This window comes from Homarus americanus, unplaced genomic scaffold, assembly GCF_018991925.1.
Source record: "Homarus americanus isolate GMGI-L3 unplaced genomic scaffold, GMGI_Hamer_2.0 scaffold18884, whole genome shotgun sequence".
Taxonomy (NCBI): domain Eukaryota; kingdom Metazoa; phylum Arthropoda; class Malacostraca; order Decapoda; family Nephropidae; genus Homarus; species Homarus americanus.
In genome coordinates, this window is record NW_024741393.1 from 25,229 (window position 1) to 50,000 (window position 24,772).

The 24,772-nt window shown below is 37.8% G+C and overlaps 1 protein-coding gene across 7 annotated transcripts in view; it reads right to left on the reverse strand.

The window, feature by feature from the left end:
* The window catches only part of LOC121875873 (rootletin-like), a 130,030-nt gene that overhangs the window by 23,768 nt on the left and 81,490 nt on the right, over window positions 1-24,772 (reverse strand). For 6 of the 7 annotated variants that reach the window (XM_042380587.1, XM_042380589.1, XM_042380591.1 and 3 more), the window contains 18 exons: window positions 18,608-18,823; window positions 17,539-17,730; window positions 16,808-16,959; window positions 15,912-15,929; window positions 12,972-13,080; window positions 12,246-12,482; window positions 11,864-12,052; window positions 8,258-8,434; window positions 5,958-6,188; window positions 5,008-5,202; window positions 4,570-4,764; window positions 3,999-4,163; window positions 3,357-3,549; window positions 2,915-3,098; window positions 1,599-1,798; window positions 1,236-1,403; window positions 585-709; window positions 213-332 (listed from right to left, as the gene is read on the reverse strand). In XM_042380587.1, coding sequence (XP_042236521.1) covers window positions 213-332; window positions 585-709; window positions 1,236-1,403; window positions 1,599-1,798; window positions 2,915-3,098; window positions 3,357-3,549; window positions 3,999-4,163; window positions 4,570-4,764; window positions 5,008-5,202; window positions 5,958-6,188; window positions 8,258-8,434; window positions 11,864-12,052; window positions 12,246-12,482; window positions 12,972-13,080; window positions 15,912-15,929; window positions 16,808-16,959; window positions 17,539-17,730; window positions 18,608-18,823 — 3,066 coding nt within the window. The remainder of the gene's footprint in view (window positions 1-212; window positions 333-584; window positions 710-1,235; window positions 1,404-1,598; window positions 1,799-2,914; window positions 3,099-3,356; window positions 3,550-3,998; window positions 4,164-4,569; window positions 4,765-5,007; window positions 5,203-5,957; window positions 6,189-8,257; window positions 8,435-11,863; window positions 12,053-12,245; window positions 12,483-12,971; window positions 13,081-15,911; window positions 15,930-16,807; window positions 16,960-17,538; window positions 17,731-18,607; window positions 18,824-24,772) is intronic. The other variant, XM_042380588.1, reaches the window with a different exon arrangement.

A 24,772-nucleotide genomic window follows, 5' to 3' on the forward strand; every position in this document is an offset into this window, starting at 1 on the left:
TACATAGAAAAAAATATCTGGAATACCATCTATCACTCCAATGTCATTATGCAAAAAATTCTTGGAAGCTGTAAATGTTGTACAGGCTGGATCAAAGACACAGGGGAAAAGATAGGAAGGGAGTATGCAGTGAGTCATAAGTTACAGCTGAGGACTAGGACAAGGAGAAATAGCTACACACACACACATCTGCTCACAGCCTGACCTCTCACCTTGTTCTTTAATCTGTTCGTTTCCTTTCTGCTCTCATTGTGGCGATCTTCTTCTGATGACAAACGCAGACGAAGATTTTCTAACTCCTGTGACTTGCCGAGTCCTTCGGTCTCCAGCAGCTTCAATGAAAATCAAGATTAAAAGAAAATAATTGAGTTTTTGAAAAAGGGAATATATTTTCCCTCATGGACTAGAATTACTCAACAACCAAAGTAAAAAAAAACAACTGCTTTATGCCTATTTTTGTATTGTACTTTGTTTATGTTCCATCTATGCAGTTAAGCTTTCTGACTTTAGCCCTAAAGACTACACATTTTATGGATATACAGTAGTTTCTTTATCACACAAACAAAACAAAGACTTTAACAAACCTGAAGTTTCTTCTTCATGTCTGACATATCCCTGTGAGCGTCCTGCTTCACTGTGTTCAGTTCACGGAGTTGTTGTGTCATGCGGCCAATCAGGTCTGCATGCTTGGCTTCAGAGATTTCAAGGGCTGAAAATTTTAAAATTCACAATTATTATTTGAATATTAAACTGTGTATGGCTCTGAATGATTAATTTGTAAATAAACAACTTGTACTCGTCTAACAGTTTACACTAAATGAAGTCAGCAAAAGTGATATTTACCAAACTTAATCCTCAACATGTTCATAAATTCCCATCCCAGAAGTGACCAATTGAAAGCTAGAAATATTTAGGACAATTGGTATCAGTCAGGTGGAGTAAGAAAGTCACACTGGGCTGGAGACTTTGGCAGCTATGTCACAAGCTCCAAAGTAACACAACACATCCCACTGGTACAATGAAGGCGTGCAACAACAGCAAAACAAACACAAATGACGGTTTGCACAAGAACACCTCTAGCAAACAAAATGAAACCTATAAGATGCCCAAGCTATGCTATCACTTCTTCTCAGGTGAAACTTAGTTGTACTTCTTATTCAAAATCTGTTTTATATCTTTAAGTTAAATTTATAAAATAGATAGAAGTTCAATCCAAAGTAAAATATATAACTTACCACTTAATTTGTTTTCTTTGTCATCCAATCGTTTTTGTATATCTTTCTTCTCCTGATCTGACTTCTTGATAAGGATCTGCATTTCAGTTGATCTTCTCTCGTCTGATGACCTCATCTCTTCGTTCACTCGGCTGATTTCCTTCTTTAATACTGCTCGTTTCTCTTCAGCTGAATAAGATTATGATATATGTTAAACCATACAGTTATATCATACCAGAATACTGTATCTGTTATTCTACTTTATGTAAATAGTGATGTGCAAATACTTAACTACATTTCAATCTGTCTTTATAAAACAGTCTATAATTAAAATCATTAAGATATTCAAAGATGTCACATATTTTCCTCAAACTCTTTAACTACCATCTTTGAGCTTCTCCTCAGCATCCTCCAAGTCCTGTTGTAGTCGGCAGGCGTCCTCCCTCGCCAGTCTCAGGTCTGTCTTAATGGACGTGATCTCCACCTCGTTGTCTCTCCGTGCATCGTCTAGCCGGGTCTGCAGTTCTCGTATTCTGCGCTCATAGGAATCTTTTTCTTCCTTGAGCTGCTTTTCAAATGTTTGGCTGATGAAGAAAATTTAGTCAAGAGCTTTTTCAATTTGTATTTAAGGAATTCCAAGCAGAGTGGAATACAAATGCGTCAAATAAAAAGTTCATGTTTATACAGCCCATGCAAACTGTGCTTTAAATCATGACAAAAGAGGTGCAGGTTACACACAGCCAGTCAGCCTTCATAACAGTGGAAGCTTTTTCTGCTCTAGAAATTGCTTTTAATCATCACTGAAGTATTATGCCATTTAATATAAATTACTACAGTATATATATAAAGTAAAAAATATATAAATACCCAAATCTTGCTTAAATGTGGATAAATTAGTTATAGGATTTTTAGAAAGCAAGTTAAATTCTTTGGAGTTATAAGTGAGAGATGCACTGAAATAAATACCAAGAAAAATAGATATTGTTTACAGTAGATGTTCCCTCTAATGGTTTCTTTTATGAAGTACAAGATACAGTTATAGTTGGAAGAATACTGGTAAGAGATTTGACAGTACCTCACCACTCCATCCAATTATAACAAGGAGGGGGAGGGAGGCTGTTGTGAGGAGCGATCTACAAGCCCTCTAAACCATAAATCATTCAGGAGTCTCATACATATAATCTAAAATCTTCCTTTGTATGGAGAAATATCATAAACCTTACAGCATCTTTCTATTCAATGCTGATATACCGTACAGACATCCTCAACCATATTATCTATTATAACATACTGGTACTGTCCTGACTTTATTTATCTTCCTATTATCAACACCACATCCCCTACACATGCTCCAGACTGTTCCATCATTAAGTATTTCTTTCACCATCTATTTTTTATCCCTTTACTCTCTCTCTCTCTATCTTTTCTCCCTCATACTTACAAACTTCTTTTAATACAATTTTATTTATGTGGGCTGAAGTCATTATCTTCACTACACCTAAACATTATAAATTTTTAGCAGCATTCCATTAGATTGATCCACTACTGTACACAACATCCAACTCAAAATCATTACTACATTCCAATTTCTTGAGCATTAAGTAAATAACAGAAAAGTGCTTACCATTCATAAGGCTGTTCTCTTGGCATGTAAATATATACAGTTAACTTCATCACAAGCAGTGGGTTAATTATCTTACCTGTTAGCATGCAATTCCTCTTTGAGCTGAACGATCTTGTTGTGCAGTGCGCCCTCGCTGGCCCGGCCTGCCTCAGCCTTGTTGGAGCCTTCACGCCGCAGCTGATCTAACTGGTTCTCGTAGGTCGACAGATCTCGCTGTAGACCGGCAACTTTCTCTTCTAAACTTGCTATTTCTTGCTGGGCTGTTTAAGAACAAATGAGAATTATAGAAACACACAAATGGGTGAGTAAATAACAGGAAAGTTACAGAGACTAAAGTACATGGGTCTAAAATACATCAGCTGAGAGAACGACAGATTGGTTGGTGTTCAAAATTTGATAACAAGGCAATGGTACCAGCTTCACTTAACTGATAACAACCTTAACATTTAACCAGATTACAAATGTCAATTATATAATTATTTAAACTAACCCAGCATCAACTAGCCCACACAGCTCACCCAGCATCATTGATCGGTGTTTCTCTTCCTCAAAGCGCAGGGCCGAGTCGTCTCTCTCACGCTGCAGCTTCTCCGAGTAACGTTTAAGAGTGGAAATTTCTTGATCTTTCTTGAGTTCGAGCTCGTCCTTCTCCATCTTGAGAGAATGGATGGTTGAATTCAACTTGTCTTCCAGCTCTGACTGTACATTATTCTGAAAATATAATATACTTAAGTAATCAAATGGCAGTGTAGGTAATCTCAAGAAATATATTTATATGGTTTTCTGAAATACCCAAATATTTTAGGTTACCGCTTTTACAATTTCACCCCAACTAATTCAATAATTGAAAAGGTCAATATGAAACTGAAGTAAGAAAGACAAACTTGTTGGATAATAGATATCAGTTGCCTCTGTTCTCGACATAGTGTACAACACATAATGAAGACTGACTACCTGAACCCTCTCTTTGTGGTCACTGATGAAAGAATGACACATTTCTCTCACATGTCATTGTATGTTTCACCGGGCTACAAAATAAAGTATACAGATAGGCCTGGTTTAGTGCTGGGGTCAGGTTCCTTGAAGAAAGAGCACTACTTGAATCAGCGCTAAAAGGGGGAGCTCTAAATGGGTCCACCTATAACAGCAACAGTTCTTACTCTTTCCTTGCGTAAGTCGTCTATAATCTCCTCGTGCTGATCCCGTAATATCATCATTGATTTTTTATGCTCTGTTTCCTTCTCGTCCAGGCGGCGCTCTAGAGCGGTGCGAGCCTCTCTTAGCTTCGTCAGCTCACCCTCAAGTTCACGCTGGAGTTTGTTCATCTAAAACATTCAATAATGTATCAGTTATCTATTAGAAAATAACAGACAAGTATAAGTTACTCTTCAGCACCTTTAATTGTATATTAATTAATTATTCCTCTGTATATATATATATATATATATATATATATATATATATATATATATATATATATATATATATATATATATATATATATATATATATATATATATATATATATATAGTATGTATATATATATATATATAGAGAGAGAGAGAGAGAGGAATAATTAATTCATATTCAATTAAAGGTACCGAAGTGTTAAAGTGATACATAATTATTATAATATTAAAAAGAGTAAGTATGTATTCATAACATTTCAGGGAGAAACTGACAGTGATAAGCACACACACACACACATGATGAGAAGACATATGACTAACCTGTGTATGAAGTCTTTCTTTGTCAGTATTCAGCTGCTGGTTCTCCTTCTCCAGTTGTGTGCGCCGAGCTTCATTATTTGACCACTTCTTCTCAAGAGATGTTGCAAAGCTCTCCAGACTCTGTTTCTCTGCTTTCATTGTTGCCAATGATTCACGGAGAGCACTCAACTCCTTGTCTGCTCCTGTCAGACGTACCTGAGGAGCAGCATATTTTATTTATTTTCCTAAATTTTATGGAAACCTAGAATGTCTCTCTTATACAACACACATCATTTTGGTTAATTTTTTAGTTAAAATTTTATGTCTAGCATTAACCCATAACAGAGAAGGGCCAGTATTTTAGTTTTCCAAACACTTTGAAAGCTAAATGTATATACTGTATTATCTCACAACAGAAAAGTAAGTTTTATAGCAGAACAGTACATGGTAGAGTCTTACCTCCATCTCTGCATTTTCTTTAGAAAGTCCTTCTTTATCTGTGTTTAGTTGGTCAATAAGTTTGAGCTTGTCCGTAAGTGTGTTGGTGAGGGTCGTGAGTTCACCCTCTAAAGACGTCTTGATGCGCTCCAGTGCTGTCAGCTGACCGTGCAGTTCATTACGCTCTGAGATGATATCATTCAGCTCTAGTTCAATCTGTTAGGAAAGATTTTTGTAAAGTAAAGAAGACTCATCCATAAATATCTTCTGGCACTTTGTACTAATGTGTCCTTGACTTATGGGCAAGTTTTTCCATATTTAAAGACAGTGAAGAACATAAATCAGCTCCAGACTCAAGTGTGACAGAAGTGGAGGAATATTAGCACTAGTTATTATTACAATGTTATTGTCCTTCACTGTGGCGGTGTTATGTCAGATTAAGGTCTAACTGAGCTCTCCCATAACAAACACAAGTCAAATAATTTATATGTACTAATTACCACACTCAGAATAAGGTGGTTTAAACAGAAACTTCCACAAATTTTCTTTTAATTCTGGTAAGAATCTATAAATGGTATATTTTCCACCTTTGAAATGTCCTGAGACAAAGATGTAATAATGAATGGAGAATTAAATCCTAAACTCTAATTTTTAAGACAGAGATCAAAGTGGGAGACTCATATAACACCTTGATTAAGAAGGTAATACCTGAACAAAAGTTTCTACTGGTAGCTATAACAGGAACTGTTGTCAATAAAAACAGTCACCCATGATGACCCTCACACTGTAACCAGACATTCACAGTGAAGGTGTTTTAGAGCTAGGAGTCACTCATATCAAGGTGTGAAGTGGGTTCTAAACATTATTGATTGAGAATGGTCCGAATTAGGCACCTAAGAAGTTCATGGCCACAGAAATTGGTTGACGTAGAAGTAAAAAAGAAAAAAAAATCAACTTAAAAACATAAATACCTTTTCCTTATCAAGAGTTAAAAGGTTGATTTTTTCATTAAGAGTCGTTATGGTCGTTTCATGGCCCATGCGCTCCTCCCCCAGGGCCTCCAGATCATCCTTGAGCCTCTCAACCTCCGCTCGTAGTTCCGCTCTCTCCGTCCCCAAGGCTGCACGTTCTGTCTCCAGAGATGTGATCTTGGAGACCAATTGTGACTTATCTTGCCCTAAGTTGATACTGTATGACTCAACCTGGAAGTATAAGGATTCAAATCCTATGAGAATATAATATTTTAGATAGTTTAGTTCTTTGTGGAGGAGGTCGAGGAATACACAAATGATAACCTCAAAATTAAAATACTGTACCTTATAAACTAATAGAGTTCAGTACAGCTAAAATAATTACACAAAGCCTAACAATTGTCATATTGAACTGTGAAACAAATAGTTATCTTGATCATCTTGTACAACTAGTTAGAATTAGTAATAATGCTGAGAAAATATCCCTTATAATCACAGGACTTGCTGCATAATATAATAAACTACAGCAGTCTGGGAGATAGCCATATGTACACACAGTCCAAAGAGTATCTATAAGAAGGGGTCCGATGAACTTCAAAATGAACACCGCGAACCCCGTTGTCTTGGTACTGATGTCAAAATCTTTTGTCTGTTGTATCATATTGTTTAATACTAAATTGGAAAAATACTCTTTGGATCACGTGTACAAATTCATCACTTATTATCTTCTCACAATAAACAAAGTATTTCCTAAAACTCTGCCTAGACTAAGATGAAGGCTGGATGGCATTATGGCTTTGCTGTGATCACAATTTCACTGGACACTGAATAGCCAATCCACAATGCTGCATACATGCTTTGAAATGTCTTACAACTGATACTGTCTGTCTACAGTGTTCATGCTATGGTGACTGTATCCCAGAATGTTACTCAGTATTGTAAGGTTTCTCTTTCACAATAACTTCAATTAACTTAAGAGGAACTACAGTAAATACATTAATAAATTCTTTTATCCATTCCTTTTTTCTGTATTTTGTGGGGAATCATTTGACTCAGAGATGATGTATACTGGCTTAGCAATACACGCGTTTAATAATCTGGGTATGTTTATGTTGGAATGAAGCTGACTGGGAGTACAGGGATGTGGTTAAATTTTATGTCCAAACTATATTAGAAATAATCCCAGCACAGTACCACCTTCCCTCTCTCAGCACACATTGCTCTCAGCTGCCTTCATGCTACTGTTACTTTCTGTGCAAGAGATATATATGTACCTTATTTATTCACATTATTAGATATAAGTATTAGTAGTAAGACAGGATTTCAGATTAATTTAAGCATCACATTTTAGCGGACATTCATTTTGGACAATAAAGTAGTGAATTCATTCTTTAAATAAAATATGTACCAATATAAGCATTGTTTATGAATGTATGCACCCTGTATGCACTGTCTAAGCACTAATGTATGCATGCTTCCATTTTGTGTGTGAGTAAATATGTAAGAGTTTCTGCAAATGTGTGTTAAGTGTTTGTGTATGTGTCTCGAGCTTCTACCAGTGACAAACAAGTTAAATACAAAACTATCACTGACCTTAATTTTATAAACTATCCCTTGTTTCAGCGATCTTTCCCACACAATGCATAACTTTCCTTAAAACCAATTAAAAAAAAGGTAGCCCTAAAGTGTTCCATGTAAATATTCCATCTTGGTTGCTGAGATTTTAGGTTGAGTTTTCAGAGTGGAAAATAAAACACTAGACAACTTATATCCTCAAATAAAAATATCAGCCAAAATCGTGTGGGTGCAGTATTGTGCTGCTCTGTGGCGGGTCAGACACACAACATGCAATGTGGGGATCAACACAGTAATCATCCCTCTGTAAAGAAATTTACATAAAACATACTTCTTAATGTTTAATTATTATATAATTTTTTATTTAACCACATAAAACAGGCTGGAGACTATTTATGCATGGTCATGATTAATTATTAACAATATTAATGCGTATAAAGCTTTCATCTGCAAGTACATTCCTGTAACCATGCATAACACTAACTAGTCTTGTCAACTAAACACAGACCATCATCATTCTAGTGTAAATAACATATGGGTGTGTATGAAGGAGTTTAGTATCAAAGGTGTGAATACTTATCTCTTCGTAAATCTATGAATGAGAAGGAAATATTAAGGAATTGGAATAAATTTTCACATTATCACATAATTTCCATGTTGTATGCATGGTTGTCCAGAATTTATGTCTTACAAGAAAGCTGTATGTCTGAGGTGAATTATGTTACCTTATCCAGGGCCTCCCTCAGGTCAGTCTCCTGACGTAGGGAGTGTGTCAGTTTAGCTTCCAGCTCCATGCGCTGCCGCTCCATTACTCGGATTTGGTCCCGCAGGTCATCCTTCTCCTGATCCAGCCTCTCCTCTGCTGCCCGCACCTTCCCCAGGGATTCAGACAAAACAGATACCTGAAAGTGGATTAAGAGTAAGACCAAAAATATAGCAACACCACTTTTATTATAATTTATCTACAGTGACCAAGAAGCTGTACTGTATATGTACAATACAGTACTGTATTACTATCTAAACAATCTTAAATTGTGATGTACAGTACTTATATTCTAAAACCTAATGAAGTAGAAATATACATAACCTTTTCGGAGAATAAATTTCTTAACAATTCTGCATTGTGGAAAATGTCACCAGTGATAAGCTGATGTGAATCAAGACAACACTAAAGCACAATTAAATGATTAAACAGTTAAATAAAATATCAACACTTATAAAAATTGCACAGAATTAAAAAAAATCAAGAGATTCTGATTCTCAGACAGGAAACTGAGAAAATATCAAAACAGTGGCAATGAAATGGAATCAAATTTTCACAGTACCCTTCAACACCCTTCATCTCTACTGATGTACTGTACTTGATTGTTTATGGTATTTTTGTCAATATGACCTATACCTTAGAATGATTAATCTTTTTAAATTTTCAACAAATACAACTACCGGTACATGTTGCTGTTCCTGAATATCATGTCCTGCACTATCCTTCACACTGCCTCACGGCCCTCCATAATTGCTCCCTCACACACACACACCTTCTCCAACAGAAATTCCTCTACTTGTGGGATAATAATCTGTTCTCAATTCGAAAAAAGGAAAAGGAAAAGAAGACCCATACAGCAAATTTCAAAATAAAATACAGGAAGCACATTTCCGTTAACTGCGTGAACGTATGACCATCACACTCACAAATTAGTTTACTTGTATCGTCAACAATAAAGCTAATGAAGTGTACAAGGAATTAAATCAATACCAACAAGTTAACAGCAAAGATACTGATGATAATTATTAGGTATATGGAACAAAAGATAAAGAAATGGGAACAAATATATCAACACAGCACAGTACTGGCTTTGTCTCTATGCTGGGGGAGCAGATGGGTAAAATGGAAGGGATAAATTTGTATTCTCGATACCAAGGCAATACTCCACTTAATATAAAGGACATCTATTTGCTGTATCACAATATTCATGTTCTGCTCACAATAATGAAGGTACAAAATTTGATTCCATTAAGATTTATTTCCTTGTTGCAGTGAAGAACATTAAAAAAAACTCTGCAACAGACAAAATATGGAACCGGATCAAACACCGAGTCGTGGTGAAGCAAAATAAATTACATCTTGAACAATCCTTAAAGTTAACAAGCAGGGAATATATGCACACAAGCACTAATAATTTTACCATAGATTAATTCTGACTAGAAAAAGAGTAACAAATATGGAAACCTTTAAATGAACATTCTGCTGACATACGCAAACACGACGAAATGCTTAACATGCAAGACACTGTGTGCAAATTACATCTGGTACACTACTGATTATCACATACTCGGAAATCTTTCAGGAAATAATTATTAAACCAATGTAAAGCATCAATTTCAAATGTTCTTTTCACTAACATATTATAGGTACTGTACCAGTTATTAATTCAGACATCAGTGTGTGTGAATATCCATTTAATGTTTGCTAACTGACTCTTATTAAATCTGCAGAAACACACTAATTCAAGCAATTTTGTCCGAGACCTAGTTCTGTATGCAAGAAGGACACTCGGTTCAGTTTATGAATACACTTGATAATACTGTACTTATTGGAATATATTATGCATTAAAATTTCTCATTCCTGTGTTTTTAATGGACTCAATATGGCTACAGTGTCAACAAGGCAGTGGCAGGCTAGGAATACAATCACAGTACAGTTAGCTAAATGAAATATTAAAAGTGGCATCCCAGTAGTGAAGGAGTTAAGTAATGACGTATATTTTGTTCTAATACATATCAGCCTTGATTGACTTTGCATTTACATGTCCTGAGTGCACCTTTTAATCCCAGTGTTCCTCCTGCATACATCTCTTAGTTCCCCAGGTCTATAATTCTTGCCAGAAATTTCAAATGTTATCTGATCAATCACTTCCATTCTTACTGACTGTCTAGGCAAAAGAAAAACTGTGATTATAGAAATGCTTTACCTTATGGCTTTCCTTTGTCCAAGTTTAGAAGGAATAGTTGAAGATGTGTGATGAAGTGACATTAACCAAGAGAATTAAGGTGACGTAAAGCAAATATTGCGTGAATGGTAGAGTCAACCGGACAGCTGTGAGCTCTAAATACTGTACAGGATTTAGATACCGAAAGATCTTATTTAGGCAAAATGTGCAGGGGAAGTCTACTGAAAGAGGGTTAAAACTATGGATATCAGAGAACAATGGTTATATCATTAGATTTTTACTGTTCTGGGATTCTTTGTAACACTTTTAATGTTTATGCTCAGTAGTTCCACATTGGAGGAGATCCCAGTGTAAGGGGTAGAGTTCTATCCATGTAACACCAGCTATTCCTGCATTCAATTTTGGCAACTGAATAACTTCACATTTCAAGTTGCACATTTTGTATATTACTTGATCTATATGTGAAGGATTTGTCATTTGCTTTCACTAAGACATAAGAACATATGAAGAGAACGAGGTTGTCTCATTAATCACACTCAATGGGGTAAGTATTATGTAAACAAGGAAATAGGAAGAAAGGTGGAAGGCAACGAGAGGAATAAATCACGGGAGGATAAGGGACGTGGAGATTACCGAGGAACAGTGCAAGACTACAGTGTGGAAGAAACAAAGAGAAAGTATCCCATAGTAGAGTGCTTCCATGGGCTACCGAGGCCAACCAATCAACTACAGTACTGTACCTAGAACAAGTTGAAGATATATAGTATAAACTGTTAATGTAAGCTCACTGTGTACAGGTTATAAAGCTTAATTACAGAATGGACTTTATTCCTTCTAAATTATCCAGCAATCATTATTGGTAATCAAATGACTGTATGGCAAATAAGACGGAGTGTTGCAGGTGAACAAAAGAGATTTACGTGCACCAAGAGTCTATCAGGGAGTGGCTCTGCAGCACGTCATTCTTATTTAATCATACTAATCATTGTGAGTATGATAGATGACATTTCTCACATTTAACTGGCAAATAATCATATCTCTCTATTGTAAACCACTAGTTCCTAAATTCTTATTAAATAAAACTTACTACAGGGTATTAACCATATACCCAGAATCATCATCTACTTTACATATACTGTATGTTTAAAGCAATATTTATAACATTACATATTAGTAAAGTAAATCCAACTACTGTAGTGGGGTTATTGAGTTGAACTCTTAAGACATTCCTGTAATCATAACTTAGCTGCATGTTAACTACTGATTCTGAAGTACTGACATGCAATATTAAGCTACCAGCATATATCAATCATATAGTATTTGGTTATTTTTGTTCAAGCTTATCTCTACTAAAGGAAAAACAAAGGGAACAAACACAGTACCTGCTGCTGGACGCTAGACAGTTCAGAGTTGAGGGCAGTTATGGTGTGGACGTGCTTCTGTACTTCCTCCTTCTCTCTGGTCAGCTTGGAGTTCAGGTAGGCTCGTTCTTCACCCAGCATGGCTTTCTCCTTCTCCAGCTCCGTCACCTGGCGGCTACGGCGCTCTGTCTCCTCTTGGGCGGTCTCCAGCTGAGGAGTGACGTACAATTACTTTATGCATGTAATGAAATAGTCCTCCTTTTACTCCTGCACTCTCATTCCCATTACAGGTGCTGGGTAGTCAGAACCAACCGCAGTAAAGATGTTGGTATAGTACAGTGTCGGTATATGGAACAATTTACATTAATTTCTATTCTCATTAAACAAGATAACTTTCACTAACCTGAGCTTTTAGGTTCTGCTTGGTCTTCTCCAGGGTACTCTTCTCTGCAACAATTACATTCAAGTCTTCAGAGAGTCTATCTTTCTCCCTGGAGACTTCATCCTTCTGCCGGGTAATTGCCTCCATCTCATCACGAAGTTCTCCAATCGTAGACTCGAGTGAGCGCTGGGCTGCCTCTGCACTTTCATACTGCTTACGGAGTGATGTCAAATGGTCCTTTGATGATGTTAACTTGAGCTGAACACCACATGAAACATAAAGATCTGTCAAGACACTGATGTACTAAGGTAAGCAGTCATATACAAAACTGGTACATGAAAACAAGAGTCTACGAGGGGGATTTTTCCGTGACCGCCTCAATTATCCCTTAATATTTTCCATTCTTAAGGTCTTCTCTTGCCATAATACAGGAGGGTCATAACAGAAAGACTCTCCCACTACGGTGTCCCCCTCCACAACAATGCTACACTTGGTTTATCCGAGAATCTTAATGATCACCCCAGCATCTTCATTAAGGATGCAGGAAAAACAATTAAGTCATAAGTGACAGAAGGCAATTGTAAGGCAAGATGTTTCCTTCAGGACAGTCTTATAATCTTCCCTGAAAATGTGAGTCCTGCCACATGGTTGAAAATAGTAAAATATATTACAATTCTTATACGAGGGACAGACATAATATATTTCTACTACTAATGTACAAACGAAAATATCTACAGTGATACTAACTTGCAATTCATGGATCTGAACATGCCGGTTGGAGAGAGCCGTACGAACAGCAGACACGGTGCTCTGTGGTAGGTCTGGGGCTACTCCCTGCTCTGTGTCTCGTACAATCCTGTTGAGTAATGGGAGAAATATAAAGTTCAAACCTTTATCATAATACAGTAGACAATTCCCCTTAATTATAACCTTATTTAATGACTATAAACACCACATATGAGCGAGTGAAATGTATTCTGTGATAAGGTAAACTGTCCTGTCATTTTAGATTACTAGTATTACATGATTGAACACACATCAAAATCCCTACTTTTTCTATACTGTACAGCAATATATTAGTGAATTTTAATATCAGTAATGTTTAAATGTTATCCTGAACATCGATTTAATTTCTGTCATATTCTTAAAGGAAAGACAATAATATCTACTTATATTCACCTTGTGGAAAGAGATGCATTAAGGTACTGTATAGAGTTTATTATTAAAATAATACAATTATAAACCACACCAGAAGAGATATGTACAACAGAGAAATGAAACAATGAAGAAAAAAAATTGAAAAAACAACACTTGGAGTAAAATAAGTTAGAAAAACAATAGAAGACTCTACTCCACACTAGGGGCGGTGTTTAGGTACGATATGTGGAGTATCAATGGTTATTCCTGTCCATATATGTAATGTGTCTTAAGTTAGTGCATGAGGGATTGCAAAGTACAGTACATAATAAATTTGACACTTAAGGTACTGTAGGGGTTGAAAATACAGTAGATTACATATGGACACAATGTACATGCATATCTTATGTACTGTACTGTAAATCAAAAGAGTACCGTACTGTACATACATTAAAAAAAAAAGAAGTTAAAAATTCCCAGTGACTGATATAAATTAAAATGGGAATAAGTCAAAGTATTAAAAGTAAAAGTACATTATTAAACAGACTCCAAAAGGATTATAATACAGTATGGGGGTTGGATTATTTCCTGTAAAATAGCAACCGGAAGTACAGCTGAAAATAACTGAAGAGATTTGTTTTTTTTTTTCTCAATAATCTGCAGATGAAAGCTACACAAGATAGGAAGACACAGTAAATATTAACACATATATGGGTAACATTAAGTTTTTTCTCCCTGCATTCTCTACTACTGCGGCCATGCATGCCTACGTCAGCTCAGCCAGAGGGTAAAGAAGGTGGTGGTGAGCATGGTGAGAGGAAAGAGGTTGTTAGTTGTGGGAGGTGTTATGAAGGGGAAATATCTGGGGTTGTGGTTTTTGAAGATTTGCCAGTTTCCTGTGTACTAGATCATCTGTTACCCAAGGCCTACAAATAGAATAGGTCAAGTTTTGCTTCCACAAACACACACACACACACTCACACATACATAGTTATGTGAAATATTATAACAAAACCATACAGGTACATTATCTATTTATTCTTTATATTCTCCTATACTGTATTGTTATCTGTTCCCCAAACATTTGATACCACCTACACTATTATTTTCACCAAAACATCAGAGAAAAGCACTGTGACAACAAGCAGCACCTGGCATAAGTTAACTCCAATCATTGGATAATTTAATAAATATTAATTTGAAAAGCTGTGTGAAAATAATAATACTACAATATATTTCACTAATAAAAAAAAATATTTTCAAGAAACTGAGGCTCTTACTTCTCACAACTGTCAAGAAGTTGTTAGGGCATAAACAAACTCATTTAACTCACTTTTTGGGAACTTTCAACTTTTAAATACCTGTAGTACACTGTTTTTAAAGTTTCATAATTTTTATCTAAACGATCCAATGATATTTTCTTTATTTTGTCACTTAGGTAAAAAAATAAATCTTTCAGCTGAGTGTGTGTGTGTGTGTGTGTTTTTTTGGAAGCAAAACTTGAAGTCAGGAAAGAAACTTTGACCCAACTCAGTAAAGAAAATGTCTGGTTATCTGAGATCCAGTCTCGTGGGTCTGTGCCTGTACAGTATTACCCAAGCTGCTGGGTAACGGGAAATTACATACTGGACAAGATATCAATATGTAGATTAACTCCAGAATTTCCATTATTGTCAAAGTTTATTTAAGAACAACAACCAATTACTGGGAGTCCCCAACATACGAACGCCTGTACTTACGAACTTGATCCCGATAAAGTCTTAATAAAAATTGGCTTTTTTTTTACATTATTTTGTATAGTTTACTATCATTTTATGTACAGTAAATACAAGTATGTATTTACTTTGATATTTATGATACTACTATTGTTCTGTATGGGCAGGGTTGTGTTTTAACATAACCTAATCTATGGAATTAACACTGTTCTGACTTAAGAACAGATTGACTTACAAACAGGGTCCATGAACATAACCCTGGACCTCCCTGTATTGCTCTTTCTATTCATTACCACCTCTCACACCACACTGCACCACACCACACCACACCACACCACACCACACCACACCGCACCACACCACACCACACTATAAGACAGCCAAGACAAATATTCTAAAACTTATCCTTAACTACGTGCTCCCATGCCAAACTAATCATGCTGATATCACCCAAGACTCCTACTAATATACAACACAGGTGGTGGTCGGTGTTGTATCTTAAACTACAGTACTGTACTCAAATTCAGATACAGTATATATTATTTCCATTTAAGTTCGTTTTTTTCTGTTTTAGGGTCTTTCACCTCCAAGGTCATTGAGCACCAGTCACTAATTTCTAAAGCAAACAATTTTAATAAGGTGAAAAACACTTATGTCATCTAATCATCTATACATTAAAAAAAATTTTTAACACTTAAATTTCCTAATAAGTACAGTATGGTATTCAAGTACTGATAAGGTAAAGAAAGATAATGAAGGCAAATGTACAATAAAGAAAACGTAATGTAACAACGGCTCAAGTCACGGATTATTATGGTAGGGAAGTGTTACTAACCTTTGCCATTCCTCCTGACTTTCCAATGCAAAAAACAGCAAAGTCAAGTCAGGTAACAAGGAATGCCAATTAATGTTGAAATTCCCATTACTAACTACTGTTATAGAAAAGCAAATTTATGCAAGATAGATACTGTACTAAACATGCAATTATGCTACCAATATTACACACTGTTTTACTCTGTCTTAACCTCACAAACCTACAATAAATCTCCAACATTAATTTATCATCATATAAAACCTCTACTTAACTTAAAACAAAATTCTATGCATTATAAAGCTTAAAGAGGACACAATATTTGGGGGAGAATTTCTGACGAACATTTTGGTGATTTATTTTATAAGGGAATTTTCAAAGTCCACAAGGAGTCAGATAAATGGAATTTGAAAGGACATTAATTGGCAGAATAGACATAACAAAATATATCTACCAGTACAGGAGGTGATGAAAAAGGAGAGGAGGAAGAAGCAGAAAAAATAATAAGTTTTGTCATTGATAAATTACGTTTGGAAGTCTTTTCATGGTGTTCCTACAAGGCTGTATGTTCAGCCTTCAAACTTTTACTATAAAATGGTAAGAATTTATTAAAAGAAAAAGCAGCAATCACAGTACAAGTATTACATTTACAAGAATCAATGGATCAGTAAACGTTGAGAAGATCAAACAGGTGAGTCTGCTTAATGACCTCCACAATACACATGATAAACACTAATAGTACAATTATATATATCTATGATACATTTATTTATTTGATTTATTCATAAGCCAAGGTAGGATATTACTGATAATGTGTAGAATAACAACACACTCCTTACTTATCAACAAGAGAAGCAATACTGTACTGCTAAAATATATCAAAAACTAAAATCAACTTTTAGGAAACTCTAGGCATTTACCTGAAGGCAGAAGGAGTCTTGCCGTCAGTGTCGCTGGCACTCTGCTCCGAGTCCTTGATGACTGTCTGAGCGATTTCGACCATGTATGATTCTAAAGTGCGCACCTTCTCCTTCAGTGTCTCCTGAATCTCCGCTTCCGTCATGCCTTCATCCTGCACAGACAGTCACAAATAACTGTATACACGCACACTGTATATATGACATACTATTTACCATTTTTTATAGACAGGATCTGAGTGGAACCTTGGAAAGAGTCTCAAAGAACCCAGATTTGGTTTTATTTTGGGAGTTCAACCCCCTCTAGCTTGAACTGGGGACCATTGAGCCTCATACACCTATTCCTAGACCCTGGCCAAATAAGCAGAATTTTATATAAGGTCACAAAAAGGCTGCCATATTGTGTAATGGATAATAATCACTCCTGTACTGTACACAAAAATAGAAGAGCTATACAAGGCCTTAGTGTTAAGGTGGGATGGTAAATGCTAGACTTGTTTTGAGAGAGATCCATCCAAGAAACATTCCCACAAAGATTAGGTAAATAGGACGCTCTCGGCCATTTATTCATGAGAAGTTGATGTGAAAAAATTACAAATGGTGATGAATGATAGACCAAAGTTATAGTCCATCCAAGTGAATTAAAAAATCATAATTTTTATTTATTTATCTTATGATTAACCTGTCAATACCATGCATTCAACACCTCCTCCCACCCACGGTACAGTACTAACCAGCTTCTGGTTGAGGTCCGTTATGGTACGTTCCTTGTCTCGTAAGTTGTTGTTGAGCTCGGAGATCCTGGAATTAAGTTCATTGATCTTTTCCTTGAGGGAGTTCTTCTCCGTCTCTGCTCGGAGTTGAGACTTTTCACACTCCTGGATGCGCCCCCACAGGTCAGATGGGTTGGCGACCACATAATCATCCTGTGGTAGTTAAAGTAGTATTTACAGTGTATAAATTGAGCCAGGTCTAACACATACATACTGTACACATATTCAAGTACTGTACGCACACACATTTACAGAGATGAAAATACCTAATGATTGTGTAAGGGTAACTGACCAACTTCTTAAAAAACGTGCACATATTTAGGAAAATTAGTTAAGTATCTTGTCAAATGAATAAAATAAAATACATTTAATGAAATAGACAAAAAATTCTGTAATAAGCTCGGTATATGAAATAGACAAAAAATTCTGTAATAATCTCGGTATTTACATTACAAAAGAAATCATGGACAAGAAATTTACAAAATCCCAAAACAAAATGACTTAAAACACATATCCTACAAACAGTAAATTAATACTGTGAATTCAGAATTACAAGATTAGCCCAAATTAAATTCCTGATAAAAACGAACAAAAAGAAAATGAGAGAAAAACTGTGATTGTATAAAAAAAATTTAATTGGGAAGTTAGTTAAAATCATTTACATGTATTTAGTATAATTATGCTTTAATCAGCAATATTTTTCAGGGTTAACAAGTCAAATGCATTGTAATCTATTTTAACTCCTTGAATTACAGCTTGATCCTAATTGGCCCAGATTTAATGAACCCTACAGACTTAATGGTATTTTAATGGACCTTGAACCTAATGGGTAAAAATCTTAACAGACCCTTTTTTTAATGATCAAATTAGGGTGGGGCCCAAGAGGCACGGGGCCCATTATGACTAAGAGGAGCATCTGCCCCCTGACACTCCCTCAGGACCTGTGTGTTGCCTCACTACATAATCTGTTTCATCAACCCAGACTTATGTCACCCACTTCAGGAACCCCCGGGGCTGTACTGTACGATACCTTATCTCCTCCTGATGGTAGGAAACTCATGTTGGATTGAGCTGATTGGCAGGCAGATGACAAGAGATGTGCACAGCGAGTAAAGTCGCTGCGCAGGTCGGTCAGGTCACGGGAGGTCAGGTGTTTCACCTCGGAGAAGGTGCGCTTTACAGATCCAATCTCACGCCACAAGTCCAATAAATTTTTGTGCCCTGATATGTAGTAGTTGTTGAATTGCTGCAACAAACATAAGCACCATTAATAGTCTTCACTCTCACGGGTTTAGAACAAAGATACAAGTATGTACGTAATTATATAATATGTTTGGTAAATAAGTGGGTGTGTGAGTGAGTAAATGTGTGTGTGTGTGTGTGTGTGTGTGTGTGTGTGTGTGTGTGTGTGTTTTACCTCTTGATGAACCTAATACAACAATTATAAACATGAACAACAAATCCCCCTAAAACCTTTCCACCCAATGCTCGGATATACTAAACATTACCAATCATACCCACTGTAATACTCCCCACAACTATCCTTATGTAACCCTAAACCCAAAACACACATACATATTCCTTATACTCTATCTGTCTGACTATCTTCTCACATCAATCCGTCCTGAACAATTTCAATCCACCTTTACAAAACATAAATTGGGTTGAACATCACAGTGTATTTTTTTTTTAATATTCATGTTAGATATTTTTGTACTTTCGCTAAATTAACTCATATCAAAGTTATATTTTTTGTTATTATACTTGTTCTTGAATGTTATAGAATGATTTTTATACTGCAGCTTTGGTTAATGATGCAGAATAATATCCTCAACAGTGTCCTTGAAAATAAAATCTTGACAATATCTAAACCATATCATAACATACGACCTGGGACATGCCATACTGTACTGTCCTCTACTAACACAAAAACGGTAAAACTAAAATAAATTCAACGGCTGTAACTAAGACCAACGCATTACAGAAAATAAAAAATCTGAACCAATAATCTCTTCATATGTACTACTACTGCTAATAACAACTACTGCTACTTCTGCTACTGCTACTACTACTATCACCACCATTACTACTGCGACCACCACCAACAACATATCCTCAAAATTTACCCACGACCATCTCAAAAAACACCACAAAACAACGAAGTATACCATAAAAAACGTTTTCTATTACGCATCTTCACCCCAGACTTACCTAAACCAAACGTCACACCCCAAACTGGTCTCCTGACACCTAAGACCTGTACCAAACACTTATCTACCCTCACACACACAGACCAAAAGTAACATTAATTCACTAACTAAACAAAAAATCATTAAATAAAAACAATGAAGGATTATATTGGATTTCATTAAGCTAGATTAGTGAAGAAAACAATATTGACATAATTGAGTCGAATAATGAAAACTACCCAATGGAAATACTCGTCAAAAAAAAAAAATTAATAACAAAATAAAATAAAATTAAGTTGTGAAATCTCAAGTGAGTTGTATGGTTTTAGTCAAATTTTTGTCAGGTGTGGGTGGTTGGTTGGACAGCAGCAGCAGCACTAATGTAGCAATATCATGGAAGTAACGGTGTAGGAGTGGCGGATGTAAAGGAAAATTAACTCTATAAAACTGAAATAAACATACGAAGAGTATTTGTAATATGTAACACTGAAGTCCCCCGGTAACATACAGACGAGTAACATACTTTTAAAACCATAATAACAACACTTGTAACACGATTGTAACACTTATGCCACTGTAACACTAAGATCATGGTTGTAACACTCGACACCAACACTGATTAAGTTCACTGTCATAACTCTTGTAACACGGGTTTAAGATATTGTTGTAACACTTATAAACAGAGTATCATGGGTTTAATTCAGTTATAACACTTGTAACACTAATTCATATTATTGCTGTAACACAAATAGTAACACTGTTTTCTTCACTGTTGTAACACTCAATATAACAGGTTCAGTTAATGGTAGTAACAGCACATGTGTCAGGAGTGTATCGCCAATCACGTACACAAGTCATCCACCACGTACACAAGTCACCCACCACGTACACAAGTCACCCACCACGTACACAAGTCACCCACCACGTACACAAGTCACCCACCATGTACACAAATCACCCACCACGTACACAAGTCATCCACCACGTACACATCACCCACCACGTACACAAGTCACCCACCACGTACACAAGTCACCTACCACGTACACAAGTCACCCACCACGTACACAAATCACCCACCACGTACACAAGTCACCCACCACGTACACAAGTCACCTACCACGTACACAAGTCACCCACCACGTACAGTACAATAATCTACGGTCAACGCTCCCCAAATTTTACTAAACGACCCACAATCCCACCCCCCCCCTCGAGCTGACGTCATCAACCATAAGTCACCATATATAAAAAAATAATCACAAACAAATGAATGGAATAAATCAACGGCGTTCAGTGATTAAATAATTATATAAACAAAGCCACGAGATCAAGGTCTAGTAAATAGTGATTATTTTGGGCGCCGTTTTTCCTTCATTTTACTAATTGTACAAAATATTCAGCATAACTAAAGAAAACTGTACCACGTCATATAAAAATAATAATAATACTGTACGAATAATAATAATAATAATAATAATAATAATAATAATAATAATAAAAGAATCATACAATAATAAATATTTACTTAAATACACAAATATTTTTCGGTCGTTTTCCCCTGAAATTCGTGTCCAAGCAGCCATGATACGTAAAATAATAACAACATTTTGTCCATTAATATAAAACAAACATTCTATTTCATGACCCTCATTTATCTCCTCATTACGTTCACTTAAATCAGGTTTTATTTACAAATGTTTTAAATTATGATATAAACCATCTGTTACACCACAGCACAATGCCCCATCTTGAGTCATGCCCTCAGACTAAACTCCAAGAGACATAAGGAGCTTACACACATCAGACCACCGTGTTATAACCCCCGACGGAGGACCACACACGTAGGAGGCCACACGGTCACTGTCACAACACACAGAGGGACGTTTAGAAACAGTTGGCAAGGACGAGGTGTCATCCGAGGGTGCAGGAGGACGTGCCACAGATGCAGGAACTGTGACTTGTGGGAGAATTTGACACCATAGAGGATGTGACACTCAGGGGAACGTGGCACTCAGGGGAACGTGGCACTAGAGATACGTGACACTCAGGGGAACGTGGCACTAGAGATACGTGACACTCAGGGGAACGTGGCACTAGAGATACGTGACACTCAGGGAATGACACTCAGGGGAACGTGGCACCAGAGATACGTGACACTCAGGGGAACGTGTGGCTAGAGACATGTGACACTCAGGGAACGTGGCTAGAGATACGTGACACTGTACGGACATGATACGTGACATTCAGGGAACGTGGCACTAGAGATACGTGGCACTCAGGGGAACGTGGCACTAGAGATACGTGACACTCAGGGGAACGTGGCACTAGAGATACGTGACACTCAGGGGAACGTGGCACTAGAGATACGTGACACTCAGGGGAACGTGACACTCAGGGGAACGTGGCACTAGAGATACGTGACACCACCAGACCGTACCCGAACACACAGGTCAGTGAGAGCTTGCGGGGAGCTGAGGAGAGACTGAGGGTGGTGGCGGTGGACAGTGGCTTATATATCTCTGGTGGCGGAGGTTGAGGAAGAAGAGGATGGGGTGGAGGAGGAGGTGTGCTTGCGTGCCTCGCCCAAGGTCTCCACACTATCACTGGGGTGCGTGTGTGGAGCTGTGTTTATGGGGGTCGGCTCACAAGACTCGGGTAAACAGTCACGACCCTTGACGGCGCTTGGCCCAGTTTTATGGGTTAACAGGACACTATAAAGGGTATATAAGAATTCTATCTATACCCCAGGGGCACCTATACAACCCCTCACTATACACGTACATACACAAATACACTTACTATACACACACACACACACATATACATCCAATATCATCGTACTCTCACTAAACGTACACAAACAACAATAACAACAATAACAACTCACTCTCTCTCTCTCTCTCTCTCTCTCTCTCTCTCTCTCCTTCACGATACCCCGGAAAATAAACAAATACTCCAGAGCCATAGTAGTTTTTTCCCCCCTGACCAAATCCCTTCCTGGTTATCATAATCGGTCGTTCTGTCCCTTTGCCAGCATCCCTACCTGTATATAGCGTGACGTCATTACAGGGCCTGACACGCCACACCTACAGTACAAATACATTTTACTAATATATATTCAACAGCGGAAGTAAATAATAATCTAAATGTGCTTATTAACTTCAAACGCCACATTAAGGTTGGGCAAACAAAATAAATTAGGCGAAGTTGATATGTGAATTGGCCCATGGTCGGGATACATAAATGGTTCGTAAGATGTGTGTGTCCATGGGTAAGTATGGGTTATTCCATGGGTCCAGTGTGGGCTATATACCATGGGTCTAGTGTGGGCTATAAATCATGGGTCTAGTGTGGGCTATAAATCATGGGTCCAGTGAAGGATGGGTAGGGATGGGGTTAGGAGTAAGGACGGGGCAGCCTCATCGTGGTTCTGGATACCGTAAACCCCATTGTATATCATTATAATATATGATGCGCATTATATCTATAGCAGCGAGTCACGACGGACCACCCACCTCACAGGACCCCCCCCCCCATCTGGGCCTTCGTCAGGTTGTTTATGGCTCTCGAGACACACCCAGTACCTTCCCTCGCCAAGATCATCATCCCTGTACCCTCCCTCACTAAGAACAACGCCTTTGTACTCTCCCCCACCCAGAACAACACCCAGTACACCCATTAAGATAGACACCACAAACGGTTATACTCCAACACCACAACTCCAAGTGAAAAACAAAAGATAATCGCTGGTAAGACGTCGGTTACACTCCAACACCACAACTCCAAGTAAAACAATCACAAATACGAGAGCCTTCCCAGAAGAGTCTACTATACGGCGATCATTTCATTTCCACTGTGTGTGCCGGGCGGGATACAACTGTGTCTGGGACCGTCCTGCACCTGATGTAACACCCTGCGTGTCGGTGCTTCACCCCACACCACCAACCATCTTCTTCACGCCATCTCTCCGTCTTTGTCTTCCTGTGAAATAATAATTCTCGTTTCCAATTTACCTAACCCATTGAGGGCGACTCTGCACTGTTATCACTTTACCGTAGTTCAACAGAGAGAGAGAGAGAGAGAGAGAGAGAGAGAGAGAGAGAGACTATCACCCAACCACCACCACACATCACTAATCATCAAATAGGTCCCCTCATCCTAAATAGACCCTAACCTAACAATCAAAGCTGGGCCCATCCGGTCTACTGAACACAGGCCCGCACAGCCCTAATGGTCAGTTCAGGTCAGGTTGGGGGCTTATTAGGACTGAGAGCCATCCAGAGTCCTGACCGCTGACTGCCTCCATCTGTCCGCTCCACCTCACGCCACCACAACCTGACCTCCTCCTATCCCACCCCACACAATCCCTTACACACCAGCCATATCATTAAACCGTCGTCCTCAAAGGGTTAAACCGTCGCCCTCAAAGGGTTAAACCGTCGTCCTCAAAGGGTTAAACCGTCGCCCTCAAAGGGTTAAACCGTCGTCCTCAAAGGGTTAAGACATCGTCCTCAAAAGGGGTAGGCAGACGGGGAATGGGGCAGAGGGGTAGGGGAGGGTTAGAGGAGGTGGGGAGAGGAGGAAAGTGAAGGGAAGATGAAGGAAGGGGGAGAGAGAAGGAGATGAAGGATGGGGGAGAGAGAGGATCGGGGGAGGAGGGGAAGGGGGGGAGGGGAAGAAAGGAGGGGAAGGGGGGTGAGTTCCATTTCGGCTTCGATTAATCTTGTATAGGGTCAAGCAGAATATTACGTGCGGTTAAGAAGGGTTGTGTGTGGAAGACAGCGGTGGAGACGGGAAGCCAAGACTCCAGGTGGAGGGGTGACGAGACACTCCTCCTCCTCCTGCCCCTCCTCCTGCTGCCTCCTCCTGCTGCCCTCCTCCTGAAGATAGCTAATCATCCGTTGCCTTGACACAGTTTATGACGACAGTAAGATTATCGGAGGGTTCATCATGAGTGTTTTGTGGTAATCTTTCCATAATTAATCTCAATGACTCAGGATTTT